This window comes from Podarcis raffonei, chromosome 2 (assembly GCF_027172205.1).
Source record: "Podarcis raffonei isolate rPodRaf1 chromosome 2, rPodRaf1.pri, whole genome shotgun sequence".
In the NCBI taxonomy this organism is placed as follows: Eukaryota; Metazoa; Chordata; class Lepidosauria; order Squamata; family Lacertidae; genus Podarcis; species Podarcis raffonei.
The window spans coordinates 30,585,191-30,612,508 of record NC_070603.1 but is presented as its reverse complement, the minus strand read 5'-3'; the positions used below and the strand labels follow the sequence as shown (position 1 = coordinate 30,612,508).

Sequence of the window (27,318 nt, the reverse complement as noted above, 5' to 3'; positions counted from 1 at the left end):
AACGTTTACTGCAAAAAAAAAACTAGATTACACCTAATTGACACAGTTTCTGCGACCATAGAGAAGCTCAGCCAATCAGCTATTTCAAGAGATAAATTATCTTCAGTTCATGCAACGTGTCACTCTACACTTTTTCGTTTGTCTTTGTCTCCCGTCGCTCGATATGCATGTCTCTTAAAGCCTAGTCCGGGCGCGACGGCCTGAAGCACAGAAATGGTTCGGACCATATTTCCCTTTCCCCCTCCCGCTCCCCGCAAGTGGTATCATCCGAGAAGAAGGCGGGGCGGGGCACCAGAGAGAGAGAGAAAGGGAAAGGAAGAGAGAGCGCTGGATGTGTTTAGCGTCGCCTAGCAACGGAGGAGGATGGAGCCGAGCGGCAGCCGGTGAGCGCTTAAGGGAGCGGGTTCAAGGCACTTGGGTTAGAGAGGGGGCAGGCACAGGGGTGCATTGTGATGAGGGGAAAGGGTGCCCCAGAAAAGGCTGCTGCCCTTCAGTGTATTGCATTAGTTAAGCCCTTTTAGTATCTCTCTTCTTGGGGGGGGGACAGCCCCCCACTTTTCCTTTTAAATAAAATAAAATGAGTTTCTGGTTGTAGATCTACATTGCTGTGCCCTCATTAACAGCACCCTCCAACCCGCCCCCATTCAGCTACTAAAATCTAGGGCTGTGATCGTATATCAAGAAAGCTTGAATTCAAGGGAGAATGGGCATATATGTGAATGGGAATTTCTGTTGTTAGTGGGTGAAGAAAAGGAGCCCCATAAGACAGACCATTGCTCCCCCCCCCTGCCGCTTCACTCCTTGTTTGCCCTACCCACCAGCTCCACCCTCCATTTCTCAATATTCCACCTCCCATTGCAAACAGTCAACAAATACCCCATTCCACTCAATTGACCAAAAGGCGCTTTGTTGGGACATCCCTGACGCTGATGCCCTTTACTTTTCTCCTCAGTCCCCCCATATTACCAGCTTCTAGGATCTCCCAGTGGAAGACAGGAGTGCCTGGTCCATGGGGTCACAAAGAGTCAGACATGACTAAACGACTAAACAACAACAACAAGGATCTCCCAAAGCTCTACTCTGCCCCCCTCCCACCAGCTGCAATCCTATGTGTGCTTACTTAGTCCCAGTGAATTTATTTCTGAGTTGACATGCATTGGGGTGAACTGCATGGCCCTAATTTCCCCATGCCTGATATCCATTTCAAACATTACTTTGTGTAACTTGTCCTCCCATCTGGTCTTTGCTCAAGGAGGACCAAGAGCCTCTCCCTATGCACAAGCCCAGATACTTTCTAGTTGTTGTCATCAGCTTTGTAGTCCCCTTACTTCATATTTCCTCACACTTTGCATCTCAGCTCTCTTCCTAGGGTTTCAAGACCATTTTCACCACTGTTTATGTAATCACTAAAAGCTCAGTTCCTCACAACTTCCAGCCTCTCAAACAACTGCATTTTGTATCTTTCTCTCCTCAAATGTTGGGCTATTGTTATCCTTATTTATTTCCATCAATTTATTGTAATCCAGACCTCCCAATTTCCCTTCCCTATTTTAGCACCACCTGCTCCTGTGAACCCAGAATCTCCATTCATCCACTTCCTATTTAGACTGATTCAGCACACATGCATTATTAAAAGAAACATAGCTCTCACCTTTCATCTTGTTGTCTGTTCTAGTCAACCAAGCTGCACATTTGCATCTGAAACTTACTGCTAAAGTCATCATTAGAACTTGCAGTAATAAGAAGCAAAGAATATTGTGGAAGCTGTATCACCTTCCACACAGAACTCTTTCTTCTCTTTAGATTGTCATTCACATTGATGATATTATTCATTTACCTCTTGACTCTTCAGGACTTTTGGACTGCAACCATTGCTATGGCTGTAATAGTGTGTGTGTGTGTGTGTGTGTGTGTGTGTGTTTAATTGTTTTTTAATGCCCGCCCCTTTTCTTATTTTTATCTGTAAGCTGCTTTGAGTCTTGTGAGTAAAAAAGGTAGAGTATAAACAACAAACAACAACAACCCTATATAAACTTGTTTGGACTGAAGTCCCACTGAACTCAACTTCTAAGTAGGCATGCATAGGATTGCACAGTTAGACCTAGTACAGTATAAATCTGTAGCACTAAGATATCAAATTGGGTTTGCCAAAATGAAACAAAGGCAAATTACTACTGTTGTCATTCTGTATTGGTGCCCTGCCTTCCAAGCTGGCCTGAATATAAAATTCACCAAAATCTAAACTGCTTTTTCAACATATGATTGTAATGTTATTAAAATAATTTATTTTCTCTAAATTTAAAATAAAGTGCTGAATCGAAGCATGGAGAAATTGCAGAAGATGAGAAAAAAGAGCTGCTTGCAAAAGATGAAGAGGTAATATAAATGCAAGGATTTTGACGTGCTGGAGAATTAAAGTTATATATAGAAAGTGAACCACAGCTTTAAAGACACAGTTTCACTTGAACTGCACACGTTTGAACTGAGGAACTCACTAGCACTGGTTTGAATTATTGCAATATGTATATTTGTATTAATTTACAAGGCCCTTAAGAACTTGAGTCCAGGGTACCTTAAGGATCTTTATATCCCAACCCATTAACTGAGGGTGGATTCCCTGTTTGTGGTGCCCCATGACTCAGATCCACGGCTCATGTCCACCAGGAGCCATGCATTCAGTATTATGTGTCAGACTCTGTGGAACTGTTTCCCAGCTGAGAGCAACAGGTACCCTCCCTGTTGAACTTTGGATGCTTGTCATAGACCTTTCTATTCCAGCAGGCATTTTAAGTATGTCATTTTATGCTTATTTGTGAATTTATGTTTTTTTACCTGTGGTTTTTGTTCGTTTAAACACCTTATTAAGTGACTGAAGAGTTGTTTCATTGATTGTTCTGTAAATTGCTTTGTGATGAAAAGTGGTCTATAAATATTGGAAATAAAAATAAATAAATAGAATGCTATTTTCCTCTATGTCTATGTTTCACACACTTACCCTTTTCTTTGTATTGAATAGACTGAGCAGCTGCAAGATACAAGTGGCCAAAATCAAGATGATGGGGTGACCACAGAGGTAGGTATTCATGATTCTTCAGTAGGAAAACAATCCAGTTAATTTAAATGGTTTGAGAAGAGCAAAGCTGCCTCCTTTTTGTGGTATTCAGTAGTCAAATTATTTTGATTCTTTTCTAACACTATCAATGCTTTGCTGTTGCTCTTGCAGTAGCAGCTTACATGATGAGGTTGAGCAGCAGAGCTCCCCTACTGCCACCAGCATCCTTGCAGCTTACCTGGATGGGGCAGGGTGGCTGTGAATTTGGGGCTGCACAGGTAGAATGGTGGGTTGGCCCTGCTGACATCCCCATGTAGCCTTGACTTTGCTACCACCCTAACCTACCCCAGCCCCATCCAGGTAGGTAGCATCAGTGTTTGGAGGGCTGCTCCACCTCCCCCCACAGGTTGCTACTGCACTCTTGTCTCCAGTCCAGCAGATATTATAACATAGTTCCAGTTTTCACTTTAAAAAAAAGAATCTAAACCTTTGCTGAAAATAAACATTACACAGTCATTGCCAAAGACCATGCTACAAATCAGTGAAGAAAAATACAGATCTAACTTGTTTTCTAACTGTCTTTAGACTTTGGATTCTCAAATTATCACACTCAAATCTAAAGGATGGTTAAGCATGTCCTTTAACATTTGGCTGAATCAAGACAAGTTTCTGTGCTTTCTAGAGGATGAAACGTGAAATATCTTCATATTGTTTTCTAGTGTTCAGGTAGTGTTGATTCATTCTAATTTTTGCAGCCAGGAGAAAATAATCCCATGGAGGAAGGGGCAGAAGGTGCTTCTGGAGCAGTCATGGAGGAAGGGGCAGAAGGTGCTCCTGCAGTGGCCACAGAAGAAGGGGCAGAAGGTGCTCCTGCAGCAGCCACAGAGGAAGGAGCAGAAGGTGCTCCTGCAGCAGCCACAGAGGAAGGAGCAGAAGGTGCTCCTGCAGCAGCCACAGAGGAAGGAGCAGAAGGTGCTCCTGCAGCAGCCACAGAGGAAGGAGCAGAAGGTGCTCCTGCAGCAGCCACAGAGGAAGGGGCAGGAGGTGTTCTTGCGGCGATCACAGAAGAAGGGGCAGAAGGTGGTCCTGCAGCTGCTACAGAGGAAGGGGCAAAAGCTGCTCCTATGGAAATCTTGGAAGAGATACTCTCAAGAGTGATGGGTGAGCCCAGCACACCAATGCCAGGTCTTCCTGAGAGTGGCACCCCCTCCTTTTTGCAGGTGAGTGTGACACTGAATGTGGCACAAAGGAGCTTTTTATTCCCTAGGACATTTGGATATAATACTGCTAAACCACACCAGAGGAAGACAGGAGAGTTCTAAAGCCCTAGGCTCAAGCTGGCTTATTCCCATAGTCTTGTGTTATATCTGATTTAGGCCATTCTATTGTATATACAATGTCAGGTCTCTATCAAGAAGCAGTCCTGTTGAAAATGTGGTTGAGTCTAAATGAAGTGGATAATTTTTTTGGGGGGGAAGGGACTGATTAAATCCATGAGTCAATTTTTACTATTATTTTGTCCAAGGCAGGGTTGATTTACCACAGCCAAATCCAGCTCAGCATTTCACAGGAAGTGACCTGTCAGCCCCCACCAGCTTTATCTTACAATCTCTCTGCCTACTGCTTAGAGAAGAAGATGTGTTTCCTCACTACCCATCTCAACACTAGGGGGAGATGGGTTTTTAGAGCCCCTCATCCTGACTTAGGGAAGAAAGGCTGAGTGCTCTATGTGTGTCTGTGTGTGATGGGGGGGCGGGGAGAGATAGAAGGAATATGAGCTGTACTCTCCCAAGGTTGCACTAGCAAGATGTTTCCAGTCTTTACTTTGCAATCACACGAGGTAGCTTTTTAAAAAAAAAAATCATGCAGACTCTCATAGGATGCCAACAAGCATCTGTGTCTATCTGCTATCCACCCCAGTTATAGTCTTTAAACTGCTTCCTAGGGTCATTGTGAGGTAGCTTCATTCGTATTTTGCTACAGTGGACGCTTGAGTTGCGAACGTGATCCATGCGGGGGGCACGTTCGCAACCCGGGACCCACGCATGGGTCACAATCTGGCACTTCTGCGCATGCGCAAAGTGCGATTTAGTGCTTCTGTGCATACACAAGCGCTGAAACCCGGAAGTAACCCGTTCCGGCACTTCTGGGTTCAGTGCAGTGCGCAACCTGAAATCACACAACCCAAAGTGTCTGTAACCCGAGGTATGACTGTATTACCAATTCAAGTCTTTCTAAGCATCAACACCCTTTTCGGCAGCTCCCTTCTAACAGTAGCCTTTATTTCAGGAAGGGTTTGACACATTCAGCCTGCCTTCCAGATTGCCCAGTGGGCAAGTGCTGTCTCCTGTATCTTCAGGGACCAGCAGCCTGAGATTGGATACGCCATTGGGACGCCGTGTGTTTTCAGGTATCAGTCGCCATCCTATTGATGAGGACTTTGCTTGCCACTGAAGCATGTTTTGAATCCAATTGGTGATGGAGAAACCTTGCATTTGAAATGTTTGGTGCCAATACTAAGTCGACTTCTGTATTTTCCACTGTGGTTTTCTGCTTGATTGTTATCATTATAGCACTGCCACAGTCATTTGAACATGCTGTGGATATCCAAAGGATCTGGATAATAGAAACAAGGATTTTAAACAGTGATTAATGGAGATGACATTAAATAGATTGGATGGAAGAGATTTTTGTAGAACCGAGATTGGATAATGGCAATAACAACACTGTTTATTTATAGTACTTGTATACCACTTCTCAGGCCACACCACTCTAAACAACTTACATAAAGTTATAGAAACAACAATCAATTTATAGGAAGTTAAATAGAATCAAAATAGGTTAGCAGAAGAGAAAGAGAACTATAAAATAGATAAAATAGCACAAAAATGGCAGTAAATGGATGGAACTGGGGGAATATCCTTAATAATGTGCTGCCCAGTAGTATCAGGTGAGAGGTGTTGGTTTAGTTTAGTGGCTTTTTGTTGCAGTTCAGTTCAGTTTATACCCTGCTTTTCTATGAAGCACTGTGCCCCAAGAAGGTCACAGTAAACCTTCCATGTGATCAAGAAGTCTTCGCTACCTTGCATTTTCTGTTGCTGATGCTACTCATCTCTTCTCCACATATAGGTGCCTCTAAGACAGTCATCTTCCCTGACTCTTCTGAGGCTGTTTTTCAGCCTTTGTCTCTGCAACCCAGTATGCTTGAGCCCATGGAAGAGCAGGATGCATTGGATTTTGCTGAGGGTGATCTCGGTAGCGAAGAGGCAGAGGAAGAAGCTGAGCTTGTTGTGTTGGACCCAGAGCATGTAAGAAAAGACCAAAGCTTAAGAGAGCTGTCATGTCAGCAGCTGGATGAAAACAGAAAGTCAAATAGTAAAAGATATTGATGAAATTTGTGATATTTAAATACAAAGCAGCTGACTCTTTTGAGCAGATCTTCTCACACAAAGATAAATCAGGGTTGCAAGTTATAACAATGCCCGTCCCCCCAGTTCTAAGATTCCCCACACTTGCTCTCTCACCCTTGTTGCTCCGAGTTTTTTCATGAATACTTTCAATCCACCAGCGTCCCAATTTTCACACAAGATTCCTTACTGCAATGACTTCCTTTCCCATTTGTGTTCTATAATTACAGATCCACACCTTGACCCCAGTTTCCCTTCCTTCCTTGACCCAGTCTCAGCTGTGCCTCTGCTTCCTCCCCCTTTGCCTTCCATTTCCCCCTCGTCTTCATTGCTCAACGAACCATTCAGTCAGCAAACAAAATTACCCTAAAGCTTTTTGTTTGGACATCATTCTCCTCCATTAATTCTGTTGTTTTACATGAGATAAATGCCTGGGGCATTTCTTGAATGCAGGTCTGTAGGTGTGTCCTAAAGTGGAAAGTTGGAAAGGAGGGTGGGTGCCCAGCATGGACCTTTGGTAAAGCTATATGTGATCATTTTCTCTTTAAAATTTTATCATGAAATCAGGTTGTCCCCACATTTTGTACTGAAATTTACCCAAGATAGCCAGAGCAGAAATTGCAGCAGTCGTTGAAGACAAATGTTGACCCCTTGGATGATATATTAACTTGCTCTTGCTTCTTTCTATAGCCCTTGATGAAAAGATTCCAAACTGCTCTCAAGAACTACCTCAATAAACAGATAGGAAAGCTGACTGAAGAGTTTCGGGAATTGGTACAGTATCTTTGCTTCGAATTTCTGTCTCTTGTTTTTTGTCCATCCACACTGGAGTGTACATGGTCACTTTGTCCCTCCCCTGATTGCAGACAGCAGGCGTAAAGACTGCAAAGACTGAGAGGGAAGAACTCGGCGTGATCTTGTATGGGGTCCAGCAGCAGTTGGCCCAACTGCAGATGGTACTGGAGAAGAACCACAATCACCATTCCCAGATTGCCATGGCACGCCGGCAGTTAGAGGAAGAGTTGCAAGACCTCAGGGGCATGTATAAGAAGACATGCCAGGGCACTGAGAGCGAACGTAAAAAAGGTGACCTTCTTTGCTGCTAGGTTGTCCCTCACCGTTTTCGTATTGTGAGATTAAATGCTTACTTTGTAAGCTTTAGCTCCAGTATTCAGGGGCTACAAATATTTCAACAACCTAACTAGTTTTGCCTCCTTCTGTCAGACTCCTGAATTATATATAGTATGACTGTTGGATCAACTGCATGTAGACATAGTTGGTGGTCAGTGAATTTTCTTCCATTGTGTTTATAGTTGCTCTATTCATCAGGCCAATGTAAAAAGTGATATTACGGAGGGTATGTGTATTCTGTACTGCAAAGTCAGAAACTGATACAGTGGTACCTCGGGTTATGTACTTAATTCGTTCCGGAGGTCCGTTCTTAACCTGAAACTGTTCTTAACCTGAGGTACCACTTTAGCTAATGGGGCCTCCCGCTGCTGCCGCGCAATTTCTGTTCTTATCCTGAAGCAAAGTTCTTAACCCAAGGTACTATTTCTGGGTTAGCGGAGTCTGTAACCTGAAGCGTCTGTAACCTGAAGCATCTGTAACCCGAGGTACCACTGTTCTGGACATAAAATTCAGCATTCTGAGAATCCCAACTTCCATTTTCAGTTTTCATTCTAACTTTATGACTATTATTTATTTTTTAAAAAACACATACGTACAACAGAAGCCAAAGAGCGATAAGCAGCACTTTTGGTGGACAAAGCAACCTTTTAAATGGGCCTTTTTAAATAGGAGGAATGGATTGCTCCAGATTGCCTCTTTTTCCACTGACCTATGTGGAATTTGCTGTCACCTACAACTATCAGATGAGTTGCTGAATACAAAGCTGGGGCTAAGGGTTGGCTTTATGTAATGCTCCTGGTTCTTTTCTTCTGGCTAGAGAAGGAGACTAAAAGATGCAAAACAAGATTAATGCATGTGATTAATTTGCATGATTTACTGAGGCCACAGTATTCCAGTTTTGGGGTGGAAGAAAACATTCCCTTGGTAGGAAATCTGGATATTTTTAGTATCATATACACATGCCTCTAGATCAGGAATAACTAACCTTCAGGGGGCCATAGGCACACCTGGAAATCAGAGAAACTGTCATGTGCATCTACCCACACTCTGCAACCAACCACACACACTACAACCTGTTCTTATTTCAGGCCTAATTTCAGAAGTGAAAGGGACCCCGGTAGGTGTCAGAGAAGGTTTGCCCATGGGTGCTATATTGGCAACTCCTGCTCTAGAGATATGATCAAGTAGATCCCAGTTGGGCAGCCTGTGAGTTGCAGGCCTGACATCCTTTCACTTTAGAGAAAGTCATCTAGTTTACATGGTTTGTTGCTTTCCCCTTACTATACTCTTAACCACAGTTTTGGCACAGGCAATGGAAATATATATGTGTATTCCTTCCGGTTGTCTTAGTTTCAGCCATGCAGACAGAAATGGAAAGTCTCTCCCTGCGCCTGTTCTACATGCAGAACATGGACCAAGACGTTCGCGATGATATTGCTGTGATGAAGAGAACAGTGAAGAAGGCTGAAATGGAGAGGATGCGAGCAGAGGTGGAAAAGAAAAAACAGGTACCTAGCGGTTGATCCTCTCTAACTCCTATCCATGAATGTAATTTGCTTTATGTATCCTGCCAAAGCTGATCTCCTGTTGGCCCCTTTGTCTCCTCCCATCTGCCACAATGCCCCCTTTCCTGGAACAGCTTTCCTTCCACTTGCATCTCCACATAAACAGGGTGATAAAGAATCCTAGGGTGGTAGAGTGGGTTGCAGACTCCAACTGGACGGTATCATTTTTGAACGCACCCAGAAAGTTCCCAGCAAATCCGCTCCACTTCCTAGTGGGGAGGAGTTGCGGTGGACCGCATGGCCACCCACTCCCCACTGGGGTGGGGGACTCTGTCCCCCGTTGCCTGGGGGATCCCGGCCATGTCAGAGCCCGGCCAGCCAACCTGCTGGCCGGGGGGGCATGGCCGGGGCCGTTTAAACAGAGGAGCGAGCCTGAGGACTTCCTCTTTGGCTCTCTTCCTCAATGTGGTGTGGCCATCACCTGCCCCTCCATGCTTAAGGGTATTCCGTTAAAGGAATCTGGGGGTGTTGATCTAGTCTGAAGCCCGGCTGGGGGGCTAAGGCCTTGACACGACCCCGACGGGAACACCAGGGGGAGCTTGAGTTGGTTCGCATTGAGAGGGCTTCCCCTACCGGTGGCTTACCCTTCCTGGGACTTCCTGCACAATGGGCAGGAGTCAGATATAGTCAGGTCCAATCAATGCCTAAGCCAATACCGCTAACATTCTGTAATTTCAATAAAGTTGTGGCCAAAATTTGCCCAATAACATAAACCTAATATCTGTGTCCCTGTGTGAGTTATTCCCAACGAGGGGGGTGGCTGCAGGGTCTCAACACGGAAATAGGAAATTAGCAAATTGGGCCCATTTCTTTTTCCGAGAGTGCACAGAGAGAGCAGAGACAAAGCTGCCGCCGCTAACCTGCAATTGTCTGATTTCACAGGACCTTCACGTGGACCGCCTCGTGACGAGGGTCGATGAGCTGCAGGAGCAGATTGCTCTGTATGAAGCCCAACATATGGCCCAGGCTGAAGACACCAGAATCACGCGACAAGAAGTGGGAGAGGTAATGTCTTTCTGTGGCTAAGATATTTTCATGAAGGGGGAAGTTTCCAACCAGTCTCCAAAAGGGACATGCACACATTGCATTGGTCAACTTAACCAGCCCGCCTTTCAAACAAAATGTTTTATTAGATTAAACCTATTGTTTTATTTACCTTTTTTGTTTTATGTAACTCTTTGCTGAAGTATGAAACTGCTCAAGGCTACAGTCCTCTTGCAAGTCCCATTGAACTCATGGGAGATTACTCTTGAGGAGACACACATAGGACTGCACTGTTTAAGCTCCTCTGGCAGAGCCAGTGATTCCCACATTGATCAAGTGCTACTGAAGGGCCCTCTGTCTGACGGGGACAGAAGTGGGGCAAGGCAGCAGCAAAGTCAAGGCAGCTCCAGGTTGGCAGCAGTGGCATCCTGCAGGTAAATGCACACCTGCAGGATTGCCACCAACAACCTGAAGCACCTCCCTCACCCAAGAGGGTGCCTTTGCTTCTTTGCACACACAGCCTGATGTAAATTACGTAAATTATATAACAATTATATACCGATATTTTGACTGATTTAATGCATTTATACCCTACCTTTCCATTATAATGTTTAAAACATGTATGTGTCCGTGTGGAAGTGTTTGATACATAGATAGATACTGTTCATTAACTCATAATTCTCTGGGGCAAACTACAGGTTACAATCCATGTAAAGGACGACCTTTTAGCCATTTTAAAAAGAATCGATCCACAGTTTAGGGCAAGTTAAGAACTCATCTCCTCAGCAACAATCATTCAAGAAAGATCAAATTCCTTGAGTTATGAATAAATCATTTGGTGTTTCTTGTGGGTTTTCTTTATTGCACAAAATGGACCTCTTTTATGTATAGTGTTTTGAGATGGCATTGACCACTTTATTATGGCTTATTAAAATTGCGTATGTTATCTTCTTCTGTCTATATTATGAAGATAACTCAAGGTGTATAAACTGGATGATTAAAAGAACAGTTTTGGGAGGATATAATTTTGAGTGGAAGAATTACAGGGCAGGAGATTGGAGGCACTTAGCCTTTCCCCTACCAGATGTTGTGTGTAATGTGTCATTTGCCTCTCAGTCTCCTCCAGATAGCACTAGTCAGCACTGCAATTTAGGGTTCCATAGACCTTTATAAGTCCCCCAAACTTTTCATACAAGTTTCCGATTTCCAACTCGTTTTTTGTGTGCTCAGTTTTCAGTTCAGCTTCTTCTGACGTGAAGAAAAAAAAGAACCAAGGAGATGAGAGTTAAGGGTCAGAATTTATAACATTGGTATTGGGCTGCATAGAAAAGGAGGAGGTGGTGATTAGCAGAAATAGGATTTGATTCGCATTTGTCTGCACAGTGTTGTAGTATTTCACCATAGTGTCTTTGCAGGCAAGTATAGAAATACAAGCTATTCACCTGGAGAAAAAGCAGCTTCTGCATCAATGGACTGTCAGTTTGACTGCAATGAAGCGCCGTGATGAGGCCTACGCTGCTATGCAGGAAGCTCTAAGGTAACCGCAGTGAAGAAGCAGAGATTCTTTGGGTGGATAGTATTTCTAAAACAACAACAACACTTGGCTATTGTTGCCTTTGGGTTAGATGGAGATCACCATAATTCCCAATGGCACTCAGAACTTACCTAGAATGGTAACTATTCCAAAAGGAAATGTTCATTCTTGCTTTATCTCTTTGCTCAAATGTGTGCCAGTCACTAAAAACTGTGAACGTATTTCCCTGGTCTGTAAACAGACACCCACGTTTTGCCTCTCCATCTGATCTTCTTGGAGATCTGCTGACAAGAGAGTTGTTGGCAGCTGTCTGCTTTCCTCTTAATCTCTGCCTAAGGGGGGAAAGAGAATTTGTTTATCCTCCTGTTCCTACCTTAATATTTTATGTTTGGATCCAGCTCTCTCTTGAAACTTCATGCATCTAGGCTGGGCAGTTAGTTACTTGGTTCCTTTCTTTATCTAGGATCTGGATCTTGCCAAAGCTGAAAAATTATCCAGCTTCTCTAACATGCTAAGATAAGCACAGTGTGAGACATTGGTTTCTCACAGATACATTAAGTGGGAGCCAATGGCATGCTTCATACGTTTACTGCAATTTGCAACTTTTGTATCTAAATGGCTTCAGAGTTTGTAGTTTTTGAGGATTTGTGACATTTTTGCAGCTGATTTTCACATGGTGGTTATTATTAGTGATAATAATGACTTTTTGGGGTGGACGGGAGGAGGAATCACATTTCCTAGCAATAATCCACTGCAGCTTGCTGCTGATAGGTTAGGAAAACCATCTGAATGAGGGGCAGCCAGCAGGGTACCCTCCAGATGTTAGAATCATAGGATGGTTGGAAGGGACCAGGAGGATCATCATTGCAGGAATCTTTTTGCCCAACGTGGGGCTCAAACCCACACCCCCGTGCTCTTGTTGGAAAGGTCCATACTTGAAAGTAAGGAAGACAGGTGACCACTGAGATTGAATGAGCCATTGCAATCCTCTCTTATTTCTCTCACAGTTCATTTGGCAGCAGGCACTGATGTCACTATTTACCCTTGGATATTTCTTTTTCTGCTCCTGCAGAGATTCCAGGCACAAGCTGAAGTCTCTAGAGATTGAGATTGAAGTTTACAAGAAGTCCATCATCAAGGAGGAGGAAAGGAATGAGCTGTTGGCTGCTATCCTGAACCGGTCAGAGAATGATGCCAACACAAGCAGAAAGCTGATAGCCCAGAGCGTGGCCAAACAGGATGCCATGAAAGTGGAATTTGGGACCTACACCCGTACCCTTCAAGAAACAGAGCAAGCCCTCAATCGGGCCAATGTGGTGAGATCATGGGGCCAGGCATTGCTACCTGATTTACACCAGTAAGTCACAAAAATCTATGCTCTGTTCACAATCGTGAGTGTGTATTTAACATGGCCATATCTTTCCTTTCCAGGATCGAGCTGCTCGCACAAATGAATTGGTTCTCATTCGCCGAGAGCTAGAGAAAGGTTCACAAAACAAGCAAGAACTGGAGAACGAGATTGTGGGCAAGCTGCAAGATCAGCTGATGTCCAACAAAGCAGCGAAATACTTTTTGCAGCTGGGCATCAGGCTGCAGAACAGATTGATGGCTTTGGTATGTACAGCACTGAAGGTTGCATGGAGAGCACAGGGTTTCCTCCCCCTTTTTTATATTCGCAATGTTTTCAAACTGAAGAATATTTTACAATAAATCTCCCCTTGCCAAATAAAGATAAAAAATGTGTTCTTAAGCATAGTATTTCCACATTTGTTTTATTTTATGGAGACCCAGAAAGAATGAACCAGCAGTGTTAGACCTATTTTTAAAAAATCCTTCTCTGGTTCAGTTCTGGATGCCTGCTGTGCATTTGAACCATCAGACCACAAGGACCCAGTGTTACAAGGAAATGGTGCCAAACTTCAAGCACACCTCTTTCCTTTCTTAATGAAGGATGGAGATGTGCAGATTTTCTGTGATTATGCTTTTTAAAATATTACTCATAAAGCGCACTTATAGGCGTAATAAGTGTTTATTATGCAGTGAAAACTATCCCATCTGCAATTCACCTCCAACTGATGGCATGTTTAGCTGACGTTCAAGGCAATCTAACTAATGAGGCTGCAGATAAAGGATGATTCATGCAAAGAGAACACAACAGGAATAACATTGCTGCCTTCTTGTGTGACAGTTCTTGCACAACCTAGTTATGGAGGCAGATATAAACTGTGTAAGACTTTATTCCTCTTAAGAACTGGTCTGGGTCCAGTAACCAAGAATCATTGGCAAATTGTGCAAAGCTGGACTTGGAGATTCATGAACAGCCTGTATTGGGAATGTGTCAGGAACCTTAGCTCAGTATGATACTGTTTCTTTAGCATAAACATTCCCTAGTTTAGCTCTCACATTTCTTACAGTTAAACCCCACCAGAAGCTATAATACAAGTAAATGGGTGTGTGGTGGGGAGAGGAGAAGGTATAATGTTTGAATCTAATCTTTTTGGTTCTTGCATTTTGAGTTGTGTTGCCATAGCCTGTTTTTCTAGCTTATTCCATCTGTTCATTTTAAACTAAAGCTAATTGCTAAATCTTCCATTTTAAAAAAGCCACACCCAGTATTCTGATCATGGCAGAGAGATACACACCTCTGTAGTTTCTATGCAATGAAAGAAACTTTGCAAATGCTGCAGCTTCTGTTAGGACCTGATGAAGCTTTAAGAAACTGTGTGCATGTTAGTTGCTGGAGTTGTTTATGAGGAGAGCATTTTAGATGATAGTCCATAGTTCCCACAACCTACCTTCCAACTGCTAGTGGCTGCTAGCTCTACAATGTCCGTCTTTGACGGCCCTGGGTAGAGAAGACCTCAGGTTGGGTCCAGCTGCAGTTAGGGCCTGGTGGAATACTGAAAAGCTGGTGTGGTAGTAAATAGTAGTAAGTAATACACATTTCAATGAAAAAAATACCTGCATGGATTGCTCCATCTTTTGTCATTTACTCTTGGCAATAGTGGTTCATTTGTGAAATAAATTACTAGGCTTTGGAAAATTCAAAAGCTTCCCTTGAGTTTCTATTAAATGGCAATAGAAGTTTCAAGCCTTTTCCTAAGATATAAAATGTTATCCTCTAACTTCTGCCATCAAAGCATCTCAATTGTACTTAATTCACATTTGCCTGAACTTTTAATACTGATTAGGTATGGCTAGGAATTGTAACTGTTTTGGCCAACTGTCTTTCCTTCTGTTTTATGTACACTTGATTAATAATTTTGCTTGTTATCTGTTGCTGGAGATTTTTTATTAGTGTAGCCTCCTTCATATTTGAAAGTCACTGCTGTGCTTCTGTAGAAAAAAATAACAGCATATGTTTTATAAGTAAGTAAAATATTGGCTACTGCAGTGCATTAAGAAAAAAGGTCTAGCACACACTCCCAAACATTTGAGAAGACATCAGTGAGAGTAGTAGACAGGGTTATACCCAGTACTGTGCATGAGCAGAATGGGATTCTACTTGTACAGTGGGACTTTGTCTCCCTCTCCTCTCTGCTGAAGTCCCTTGCATCCTCAACATTTGCTCCAGAATACTGGGGGACCTTGTGGAATGGATTTTGGAGGGATGTGGAGTTTTGCAGCAGGAAGGAGAGGAAGGTCAAATCCCATTGTGCAAGTGGAAATCCACCTGTGCCCTGTTGGGAGTCTGCCCAGTGAAGGATGCTGTTTGTGCAAGCACCTGAGCTCATTTGGCAACTGATGGTAATGAGACTCACAGGCTGATTCATGCTAAGCAGCAGACCAGCACTGAAGTCTATCATCCTTTAGCCAACTTACTCTAGAACTAGACTTTCTATGTCAGTATCAGAGGCTTGCTGATAATATTGAATCAATTTCCCCTTCCTTTTCCGCCCTTGCTTACCTATAGGATATGGTGATTGCTAATGCAGAAAATGACATGGCCCAAACTGCGCTGGATCTAACAAACACCCAATGCAAGCTGAATATGCTTGAAAAGAAACTCTCTGAAGTGGACAAGGAAATGGACTATTTGAACGAACAAATCAACCATAGTGAGATTGAAATTGCGAAGCGAATCCTCCTGATTGGGCGCAAGCAGGGGCTCATCAACCTGTACAACAAGAAATTGGAAATGATCTTATCTCAGCTGGGGGTATGTGCCTTATGACTTTCACAATTTGAAATCTGAGCCTCCTCACTGGAATATGACATCTCATTTCTGGCATTAGGCTTCAAAAGTATTGACTGCCATTCACTCCAAGATTTATTAGGTTGTTATGTCTTCAGCCACTCTTTGTACTGCACCACAGGCCACTCTTTAAAGTAGCAGGGATTGTAAAAGCGGTTTGGGGATTAGTGAGGACTTCCAATGGGGAAATGGTATGAGAATAAAACTCCAGCGCACAAGGGGACCTGTTATACCCTTAAACTAAGCCAACATATCTAATAAGAAAAATCTAGAGGAGCTACTTCTTCGTTAATAGTGTAACAGCATAAAACATATGATATGTGATTTTTTTTATCAGTCTTGTCTGCTGATCAGAACGTGCAAAAGTTTCCAGTGCCCTCTCTCACAGTGATAATGAGAGGCTGAATCTAAACCATACATTGCTCTGAAGTGAGAAAGGTATTAGCTCTGCACATCCAGTAATTCTAGATCCACTGCATGCAGCTGGTGAACTAGCTTGCTGTACTCATGCCACAGGAAAACCAGTTTTTCTCCACGGTGCCATGGGATTCTTTAGCTCAGTACAAAGAGCCTCTTTATAAGCACCCAAGGACTTGTGATGCTTGAGGGGATATGGTGCCTTTTATGCATTTTCTGTACGTCTCTGTACCGCAACATGGACTGCAGTTGAGAAGTTTCACAATCTTTTCCCCAATCTGTGGCATGGTGGACTGCTGCTCTAGATATGCAAATCCAAAGGTCTGCTCAAAGATCAGAGCTAGTTATGCAAAATCTCTGGATTCTGATCTTTGCCATTTCAAAATACGATATGATACAATAATCTTTATTGTCATTGTCCCATATAGAACAACGAAATTGAAAAATCTACATAAAACATTCCAAACCCAACAAGCCTGCTATCCCAGCTATCCCAACCTGGTTAGCCCCCTAAAAACTCTGATACCCCATTTTTAAATACAATATACTCCCATAATGTTATTATTAATATTACAATAATAATTTATAATATCCAAACTTTATTCCAAGGACCTCAAGACAGTACACATGGAGTTTGCCCCGACCCCAATAATTTTATCCTCACAACAGCCCTGTGAAGTAGGCTAGACTGAGATGTAATGAATGGTCTATAGTCACCCAGTGTGTTTCATGGCTGAGTGGGAATTTGAATACAGGTCTTTCCTGTCCTAGTCTACCACTTTAATCATACGTGTCATTGTGCTATTACTTTGTGTTTTGTATATAGGGTCTCAAGGCACAGAACGTGGGTAATGAAAAATTTAGAATGAGAAATTGCTTAGGTGGGTAAACCACCTGGTCATCTAAGGTCCCACCATCCTTGTTGTTATGCATGCATTGTTATTTTTCATGGCCTAGAATTGAGCAATGTGGGTTAGTGAATTGCCCCTCTATTAAACACTAACATTACTAATAAGGTAGTGATGACATGTAGATAATCCTGCACAAGTTCCTTGCATTGATGAGGCCCCTTTTTCATATGACATTAACCACAAGACATTTAGCAGGCTGATCAGAAAACTATGTAAGTGGAATTATGGAGCACTGCATAAAAATGTTTTCCTTTCCCCCCTGTTTTTCCTAGTTCTTCTCAAATTGCTGAGAATGTTTGTTTTCATTGATGAGACAGCATTAATTTATTCCTCTGGATGGGATTAAGGAGGCATCCACCAATTGTTGTGTGAAGCTACCTCTCTGTCCGCCTGAGAGAGGCAAGGAACCTCTTAGCCAGCTCTTACAGTTATCTATCTCCCACCTGCTGGTCACTCCTCAGTTTAGTTCCTCCCTTACCCCAACCAAGATCTTCCTTAGTATTTGTTTGTTCTGTTTTGCTGTTCCTTGTGCCCCTATAGCACCTATGTGCATTAAGCATTTCAGTTCAGAGTAAAACATGAGAAACTTCTGCACATGTGGGACTCTGGATGTTGCTAACTCTCTGCTGAAAAGTTTGAAAGCAGAGACAGCATCAAACAGTGTATGTATCTAGGGATGCGGGTGGCGCTCTGGTCTAAACCACTGAGCCTCTTGGGCTTGCTGATCAGAAGTCGGCGGTTCAAATCCCTGCAACGGGGTGAGCTCCCCATTGCTCTGTCCCAACTTCGGCCAACCTAGCAGTTCAAAAGCATACCAGTGCAAGTAGATAAATAGGTACCACTGCAGAGGAAAGGTAAACGGTGTTTCCGTGTGCTCTGGCTTCCATCACCGTGCCCTGTTGCGCCAGAAGCAGTTTAGTCATGCTGGCCACAGGACCCAAAAAGCTTTCTGCGGACAAACGCTGGCTCACTCGGCCTGAAAAGCGAGGTGAGCACCACACCCCATATGCGCCTTTGACTGGACTTAACCGTCCAGGGGTCCTTTACCTTTTATCTTACCTATATTCCTATTTTTATTTCAGTACTGTGCTCCTCATATCTATTTTGCTCCCAAGTAATTGATGTTTGGCATACTAAAACAATTGAATGTTGCAACTGGAGTAAATAAAATAAATTTCACTTGGGGCGAATGAGAATAATTCATTTGGCTACCAGAATTTGACATTTTCAGCACAGATTCAGCACTCCCAGATGCCGTTCGCAACTCATTATTTGAGCTGATACGGTCTCAGAAAAAGATTCTGTGCACTTAGAAGCATTAGCTGCCAAGTCATATGTTTCCAACATTGCTGTATAAGCAGCTGGAGTGGCATGTTAGCCCTGCAAAAAGCAATGTGCCGCAACCCCCCCCCCAAAACATTCATGTGATCCTGATTCCAGGGACAAGAGTTGGGGCCGCTGGAAATTGAAATCAAGAAGCTCTCCAAACAGATTGAGGACAATGATATGGAGGTGGTGAAGCTACAGAAGCACTGGCTGAACAGCCAGAGGGAATTAGTGAAGCTTACCGAGGTGCGGGAACAGCAGCTGGCATCCTTGGATATGTTAAAGAAAGAAATCACAATTAAGGAGCAAAAGAAAGTTCGCATAGAGAGTAAGTACAGGTCCTCCTCTTAAGGAGTTGTTAATAAGATCTTTCCCCACAGCTTTGACTGGATGGTTTTGAAGTCTGTTTAAAGTGGGATAATCCTGTTTGTGATTGCTAGTCAGTGATTGCCAAAGGCAGAACTAATGGGGGGAAAGGTAGAGAGACATGTCACTCTCTTTCAGTGGCATCAGTGAAGACCTCTTCAAGCACCTGCAAATGTGAGATAGCCATTTAGGTGACTGGCTAGCTACCCTAGGGTCTCATAGCATTTGGTAATTGCATACTTTTCCAGGAAGGTCACGTGTTGCTCGAATTACCGTATTTTTCACTCTATAAGACGGACTTTTCCCCTCCTAAAAAGTAAGGGGAAATGTGTGTGCGTCTTATGGAGCGAATGCAGGCTGTGCAGCTATCCCAGAAGCCAGAACAGCAAGAGGGATCGCTGCTTTCGCTGCACAGCAATCCCTCTTGCTGTTCTGACTTCTCTTTGCTGGAGAGGCACTGCGCAGAGAGGGAGAGCTGCGCAGCACCCCTTCAGTGAAGTGGGAGGAGAAGCGGAGCTCCTTCCATTTCTCCTCCCGTTTTGCTGAAAATGCTCTGCGCAGAGAGAGAGAGAAATTTTTTTTCTTGTTCTCCCCCTCTAAAACTAGGTGTGTCTTATAGAGCGAAAGAAAGGTACTTTTTTAACTTAGATCGCTTTGAGTTATTTGTTGTCAAACTCTCACATAACTGCTGCTGCCAAATCTCAAAAAAAAAAAAAGTACTTCACAGCAATCTGTAATCAATCCCATGAAGTCAGAAGATTCTTCTGAATGCAGAATTGTGTTTTTGAGCCCATCAGGTTTGAATTTCCTTTCTGAGAGAATTTGGGATTCTCAGATGGCAGAAATTCACAGGGGACTTTTAAAGGACATTTTGCCCTTAAAACTCTTATTACCAACCTTCCAGCTACCAAGAAAGGGACTTTTAAAGTTATAGACTCTCATGTTCCTGCTGGCCATAGTAAACAAGCAGTTCACTGGCCATAGTGAACAAGACATATAAAGGGATATAAAGGTGCCGATAAAATCACTGGTATCACAGTGCATCACAGATTTAGCAACATCAACAGGTTTCTATATTTGGGCAGCAATATTTATGGCATATTTCATAAAGTTTATGCACACACATGTTCTCCATGGCATTTTCACCAGTGGACTATAATTACACACCCCATATTTTAGAACATTGTTATCTCTCCACTGTTCCCCTGCAGATGAAATCCAGCAGGAGAAAAATGAGATGAAGGATACTGAGCGTCACATGAAGAACATGACTAACGACTTGGTGAAACTGCATCTATTGATCAATAAGAACAGCGAGAATTCTGAAGGGTTGCAGCAAGGCAATACTATCATGGAGAATGAGTTTGTGCGCGCTCTCAAGGTATTGCCTGTCTTCTTGATGCGTTTCCTCATACATTGTCTGAGATGCTCTTGCTCTGTTTTGCTGAACCTATAGAAAGGGGCAACTCTTGAGAAGTAGCCTGAATGCCTTTTGTGGGAGTGGTGGAGCAATATAAATTGTACAGTGTACCTAAGAATTAAATTGGGGGAAAGGGGGCTCAAATGCACATTTAGTCAGGGACTTATTTGCCTGGCACACAAAAAAATAAAGCTATCCTTTTTATTGGCCCAGTTTATTCCCAAGTGGATAAAAGGCATAAACAGTGTATCTCTGGCTCTAGGTAGCAGAGAGAGAATCAATTGAGATGCAAGAGAAGCTGGACCGACTTCAAGAAGAGAAAGAGAGGCTCCTCAACAGCCTACTCGAGGCAGAGTGAGTCCTTTTGTGTAATATGGAACTTGAACGCTTATGCAGTACAGCTGGTAAAATATACATGCTTCCTTGTGGTTGCATTTCCTCTTTTTTGGAAGAATAGCCACAAGTACCGTAAATCAGATTTCCTTTTCTCACAGCCTCAGAGCTGAACAGACAGCAGCTTTCATGCCTGGAATAATTAGTTTGTTCACCACAATTGCTACTGTGCTGTCCAGGGTCTTCTAGATGATTTCTTTTTTAAAGCAACAATTCTACTCTTCTCAGGATTTTTGTGAGATCCACATATCCACCTGTAGCACTTATGTTGTGAGTTCACGTTACACAGACAATAGTAATTTAGTTGCCTGGAAAATGCAATCTCTTCTACCAACATCTCTCTGCACCCAACTTACCCCAAAAGCATGCCTGTTGTGATAGTGAGTTTTGTACGGTGCGCAGTTTGCTTGAGGCTCCAGGCTCCTCTTGGCTAGTGAGATCAGTAGTATAACTCTGTGACCTTTTTGTAACTAATATATATTACCTTGGAAACAGATACAGATCAGAGCCAAAATAACTGCTTTAGTGCTCTGTATAAAACCTTTCCATCCCCCTCACCTTTTCTCCTTTTAGATGTCAGATGATGCAATGGGAGAAGAAAATACAGCTGGCCAAAGAGATGCGTGCAGCAGTGGATTCAGAGACCGGGCAGGGTGAGATCCAAGCCATGAAGTCAGAGATCCACAGGATGCAGGTGACATAGAAAGGGTTGGGTAGACAAATCTGCTCATCACCTAGCCTGGCAAAAGCATCAGAAACCTCAGCAAACTGGTGGAAGCCTAGTCTAAGGCACTAAGGCAGAGAGTATTACAGCCTAAACAACATTACCTCCTGCCTACACAGTAGACTTCTGGTGATCCTTTCCTGTTCTGCTGATGTATCTATTATGATGGAAGACAATGTAGGAAGGAAAGTTGCACATATAATATATATGTGGGGGCCTGGTGACGTTTTGTGCCAGACAGATCCAAAACTTGTAACAAGGATAACCAGTTTCTGGCAGGAGAAACACAGATCCTGCAGTTGGGATAATTGATAAGCAGATCAATGGGGTTTTCTTTCAGGTGTGTTTAATGAATTTCATTCTAGCTGCCAACCTTGCCTTCTTCTAAGGACTGGCAGGAAACAGATAGCCCTTGGATAACAGAGGCACTGCGATCCACTGCATTTCATATTGGAGTGTTGTTCCCTAGCTCCTATCTCATGGCATTCTGCAGTCAATAGCTGAGATTCTTTGAAAACTGTAACCATTCTAAAGCCTTTTGCCGAATGCACAAATCAACACTGTGCTCCAGTTCCTCGGACTTTGGGGGAAATTCTGTGCTTTAAGTGTATGGTGTGTATGCAACCTACATTGTACAAACCTTAGGACTGTTGATGCTTATGTGTTCGCTGTGCCCTGTCTGATAGCTAAAATGCAAGGCATAGAAGAGTGGCATCTGCCTTATGTGTGACTTTGAGGTGTATCCAGTAGGTTTGCCTCTCTCTCTCCTGCATTGTAGGTAAGGTACCAGCAGCTGATGAAGCAACAGGAGAAGCTCATGCGAGATATGGAGGCAGCGGTTGCCCGCCGAGAGTCCATTGTGATTCGTGGAGAGGCACAGAAGAAAATGAGTAGCAAAGTGTTCACTAAGGGCGATTTCCATTACAAGAAGCTGGAGCTAAAGAAAAAGATCAAAGAGACCCAGAAGGTCAGGAAATAAAGACAGATGGCAATAGCTCAGTAAGGCCATGTAGAAGGGATATTCTAATCACTTTTTATTTTATTTTTTGCTTTATAGGCTACTAGGAAACTGCTCAAAAGTATATTAAAAAATCGGACTCTTATCTGACCAGCTCATTTTTGTACAGTGTGTCTCCAAAATAGCAAAAAGAGCTGGTGCAGTTTCCACCTTATCCTGGGTCCTTTTCCTAGTTATTTAGTGTTCTACTTCCAGACTTCCTAGCATAGAAGTTAGTGTCTTATTAAAGAGGTCCCAGCCTTCTAATATCACTTGGACATTAGACAAACATCTCAAAACATCCCTCTGCATGGCTGCTACCATGGCCTGCCATTGCTCTAGTGGGCCCCTGAACATAATATGAGATAATGTTGGGCTCCTGTTCGTTAGGAATTAGGCTTAGGTAGGAACAGCAACTCTACAAAGAAGCAGCCAGGATCTTCCCAAATCCAAAAGACTTGAGATGTAGCATCTTCAGCCCACTTGCAAAGGATAGCAGCACTAGCTAGTCTTACTTGATCATATTCTCCCATCTCTGCCCACGTTAAAAGCTGCAGCTCTTCAATAAAAACAGTAGGAAGATGGCATTATATAGCTTATTAATAGTCTCAGCTGTAGACTCTAACATATACTGTACATATACTGAATCTCACAGATTGCTTTATTGAAACAACCAAATCCCTAAGTCATTCTGTATTATTAGTTGCCCTGGCAGCAAACTAAATACTGCCTTATATTAGCATTTCAAATGTATAAACTTTGCCTTGTTCCTGCCTTTCACAAATAAATGAAATGAAATGCTAGACAGAATAGGAAACGTCAATTCTTACTAAGTTGATATAAAGGGAGCAGAATAGAAAATAGCGAGACCCTTAAGTTTGCCTGCCCTACAATTGCAGAATCTTGGAACAAAATCTGATTTAACAACCTTCCTGGTCCACAGCAGGCAGTTTGAAATATACATTTATTCCACACTAGGATCTCCTAGCAAGGGTTGCTTTCCTGTAATCAGCTGGAAGTTGAACTGAAACACCACACAGTATAATACTGTATTATCCACCGTGCCCATGACAAATATCTTTATTTAGTGTATACTCAGATGTAAGTTCTGTTCAGCAAAAACAAACAAAATCCTCCTGCAGCTTTAATTAGAAACTTCCCCTTGTGCTTCTGCCTTCTTATTGCTTCCTATTCAGTATGGCAACAGCATTACTGATGAGTAGCTTCTAAACCCTTAATCAGCTCCAGGATGCATCATCTTTATTCTCAATAAAAAGTGAGTGAACAGAGGATGGCAAAACAACTAGTATGAAAGCCGCAAGAGACTGCTAAATGCCTTCCTGAAGTTGCCAGCTCCAAGCCCAAAGAGGACCTATCTAGAAAGAAAATAATAGAGCCTTTTATTCTGCAGTTCAAAGAACCTTTTCAAAATGTGGTTTCAAATGCAATGAACTAGAACAGCAACACAATTGGACAGATCCCATTAAGAGACTGTCAATAGAAGGTCCCCCAGATTCCTGCTGGCCAGATGGCAGTTAGGAACACCTGCATCTTCGTTGCTTATGTATGCCAAGGGAAGGAAGAGCTTGAAATATGAGACATTTCCTCCATTCCATGTTTATGGGAAAACATGTGTGCCATTACCTATTAAGCATGGCATGAGATTTTGCCCTGCTGCAAGACTTATGGATTCTCATCAGCTATCCAGTCTGTACCCATGTATCAAAGCTTCTTGTGACAGTGTACATGCATTTCCCTATGTTAGAATAGCCACTGTTTAATAAAAATGTAATGCATGATGCTACCCTGAGATAGTCTACAGGACTATCTGGCGTGTGGGTTGGCACTGCAAGGCATAGAGTGTTTCCCCCTCTGGTTCTCTCCCTTTAGAATGCTGAGGAGTGCAACAAAACCATCTTTGAACTTGAGAATTCCCAGGTGAGCCTCGCTTCTGCAATTCAGGAAAAGCAGAATGGCATCTCCCTCTTGAACATTGAATTTAATAAGCTTGAGACAGAGGTGGATCATCTGCAGGAGAAGAAACGGCAGGTGAGCAGAACAGGGCTTCTCTGTAGCACGTTTTCCAGCTTCTTCTGGAAAGTTTGCTGACCCCTGACTTATAGTGTACAAAGTGCATTTTCCTTTACTCTTACAACAACCTATGGGTTAGCTTAGGCTGACTCACACTCCAAGGCCATCTTTGAGCTACATGACTGGCCAGGGATTTGAAGCAGGGCTTATTGCATTTAAACCCAACATTCTGTCCACCAAAATGCATTAGCCCTGTGCAGGTATAATAATGCAAGCATTCACATTTGGAACTCCCCTGCAGTGCCCACTATGTTGTTTCACTGTCCCCTTCGCTTGGGGACCTTGTCTATTAAAGACTAGGTCTCTGATAGTCAGAAGGAACAGATTTTTGGGAAGCAGTTCTTCCTAACCTCAAGCACCTGTTCACTGTTGCCTTGCTTGTAGACTTTTGTTACTTATAATGTATTTGATGTTGCTTTTCTAAGAACCTTGCAGATATTGTGGCCAACCAGGGGCGCCTGAAGCACCTGCGGTCAGTGAAGGAAGGGCGCTACCACCCAGTTTGCCGCGCTGAGTTAATGGTCCGCATCGAAAGGCAGAAGCTGGAGGAGCGACTTCACAGCGTTCACGTCATCCTCCATCAAATCGGGCAGGAGCATCCTCAGCACAAGCCGGCATTGAAATTGCTCATCCAAAGCCTAAACCATAGGCTGGGTACACCAACAGTATAGTAGCAGGGGGCGGGGAAACGAAGACTGAAACTTTTACATTTTGGATATTTCACAAATAAAAATGTTTTTGAGAATGATTTGGGACAATTGTTGCTCATCATTTAGTGAATAGTTAAACATGAAAAAGCAAAGATGGCCAATGTGGCAATAAATAAATAGAAGCGTGTCAGTCTTGAATTCTTTGATTTTTGCTCTTACTTTTCTTTCCATTCTGGAACAGCAGGCTGTTAAGGATCAGTTTATTGTTGACTTAGGTTACTGAGGACAGAAAATCTGTCATTAATCTATGGCATAGGCAGCTAGTGTGGTGCCCTCCTAGTGTTGATGGATTTCAACTTCTATGAGCCCCAGCCAGCATGGGCAATAGGGATGAGGTGAGTTGGAATCCAGCAGCAGCTGAAGGCCCACAGGTTCCTGATTTATGTTCTAAACCCTTAATATACTAAAGGAGAGTTGCAGAATTTGGGTCCTGCAATATTTCTGCTGATCAGGATACTTAAAATGGACTACCATCAGGCTGCAAAGATAGCAAGTCACACTATAAAAAGTTTTCTTCCTCATTTTTAATACACAGGTATTTATATTTGTTTTTCTTCCCTTGGATGAGTTTATTTTCCCCCTATATTATATCCTAAGAGGGTATTTAGGTTTGGAGAAGCTAAACAGACTGTGCTGCTTCTTTTATAAAAACAATTTAAAGGAACGGATCATGCTATCCAGTGTTCCAACTTAAAACAGAACACCAGAACTGAAAGCATTTCCCCACTTAACCCAACTGTAGAGGGGCTTACCAAAACCACTTCCAAAAATTATTTGATTGCAGGTGTGGTAGGGAATGTGCTAGAACAATGTCTTGCCTCAGCAAGAGGGCCAATAAACAAGCTTAATCCAAACGAGACTGAGGCACTGTTAGTCGGTAGTTCCGTAGACCAGATAGATTAGAAGGTAGCCTCCTCTGAGAGAGGTTACTCTCCCTCTGAAGGAGCAGGTGCATAGTTTAGGGCATACTAGTGGATCCATTACTGCTGGTTGAGGCCCAAGTGGTGCAAGGTGCCTTCCACCAACTTTAATACTATAGGCACTCAGCTAGGGGTGTTTTCTTTTCTTTTTTGCTAAAGTGTTGGTTCAGAGTCCTATACTGTATGTGAACACCCTTCACAAACACACACACTGTATTTTCTACCTTGTCGTCCATTTGGGGTACAAAATGTGTGGCTGAAACAGCTTTTCGTTGTAGAAAAAAATATGCTAGCTCTGCAAGCACACCTGTATACTGTCCAGTGTGAACCTCCAGCCTGCTGGCCAAATTTGACTATCATCAGGCCCATTCCACCAAGCGTGCCTACCAGCTCTGCACCAGTTGTTATATGACATATACAGTAGAATGCCAGATGTGGGACAGGCAAGGGCAGGGCTTGGCCCAAAGGCGCTTTGCAGGCACTGTTGATTGGCAGCACCTGCAAAGCCTCTCTCCCAGGGCTTCAGGAGAGCTGCATAAAGGTGGCAAAGTGATGTACCCTTCCTTATCCACCAAATCTACGCTTCAAGTAAACCTCGCCCCTCCAGATGTTTTGAGACTACAGTTCCCAGCATCCTTGACCACTGGTCCTGCTAGCTAGCGATCATGGGAGTTTTAGGCCAAAAACATCTGGAGGGCCGAGGTTGAGGAAGCATGGGTAAGACCAATCGTCCCTTTTGCACACCACTTCCCAAACCGGCAGCAACAAGTAGCAAACGCACGCACGCACGTGAGGAGGCGGACTAAAAACTTGCGAACATTCTCAATACTTGTACAGGGTTTAATGGATTCGTGCTCCCCGCCCCCCGCAAAAAAAGTAATTTGTCACAGGTCGTTAATGAGGAAGAAGCTCATCGCTTGCTAATAGGAATGAGTATCCAAGCATCCGCATTATTATTACTCCAAAAGAGCGTAACATGTTCCCTCTTCAGGACACGCACCTTCTGACTAAATGAATCTCTAGAATGAATCTCAAAGTTTAGGAGCGGCCTCGATCATTTCCTATCAGATTTTTCTCGCTTAATTTTGTTCCCCAGGGTGGTGGCTATGTGTGCGTGTTCGAGGTTGAAGTTCTACAGAGTTTGGTAAATTCGGGTACAAATCCGAATCCATATT

General features: G+C 43.2%; 2 protein-coding genes across 2 annotated transcripts in view; one reads left to right on the top strand and one right to left on the bottom strand.

Moving 5' to 3' along the window:
- TBC1D16 (TBC1 domain family member 16) overlaps positions 1 to 27,318 on the bottom strand; it is a 139,689-nt gene that overhangs the window by 67,515 nt on the left and 44,856 nt on the right. The gene's annotated exons all lie outside the window — the stretch shown is intronic.
- Positions 159 to 25,361, top strand: CCDC40 (coiled-coil domain containing 40). The gene is made up of 21 exons (XM_053375532.1): positions 159 to 383; positions 2,310 to 2,376; positions 3,017 to 3,073; positions 3,808 to 4,272; positions 5,342 to 5,462; positions 6,182 to 6,360; positions 7,150 to 7,233; positions 7,326 to 7,545; positions 8,941 to 9,098; positions 10,038 to 10,160; positions 11,555 to 11,676; positions 12,746 to 12,989; positions 13,105 to 13,287; positions 15,587 to 15,832; positions 18,637 to 18,850; positions 20,100 to 20,269; positions 20,571 to 20,662; positions 21,275 to 21,395; positions 22,204 to 22,392; positions 24,313 to 24,471; positions 24,939 to 25,361. Exons 1-21 carry the CDS (start codon positions 364 to 366, stop codon positions 25,182 to 25,184), a joined length of 3,480 nt encoding a protein of 1,159 aa, XP_053231507.1. The 5' UTR covers positions 159 to 363; the 3' UTR covers positions 25,185 to 25,361.

Excerpts from the sequence above, each read along its gene's own strand:
- CCDC40 (XM_053375532.1), top strand. The coding sequence starts at position 364 with ATGGAGCCGAGCGGCAGCCG. Across the intron at positions 3,074-3,807 it reads ATGATGGGGTGACCACAGAG|CCAGGAGAAAATAATCCCAT; the intron begins GTAGGTATTCAT and ends TAATTTTTGCAG. Across the intron at positions 24,472-24,938 it reads TGCAGGAGAAGAAACGGCAG|AACCTTGCAGATATTGTGGC; the intron begins GTGAGCAGAACA and ends TGCTTTTCTAAG.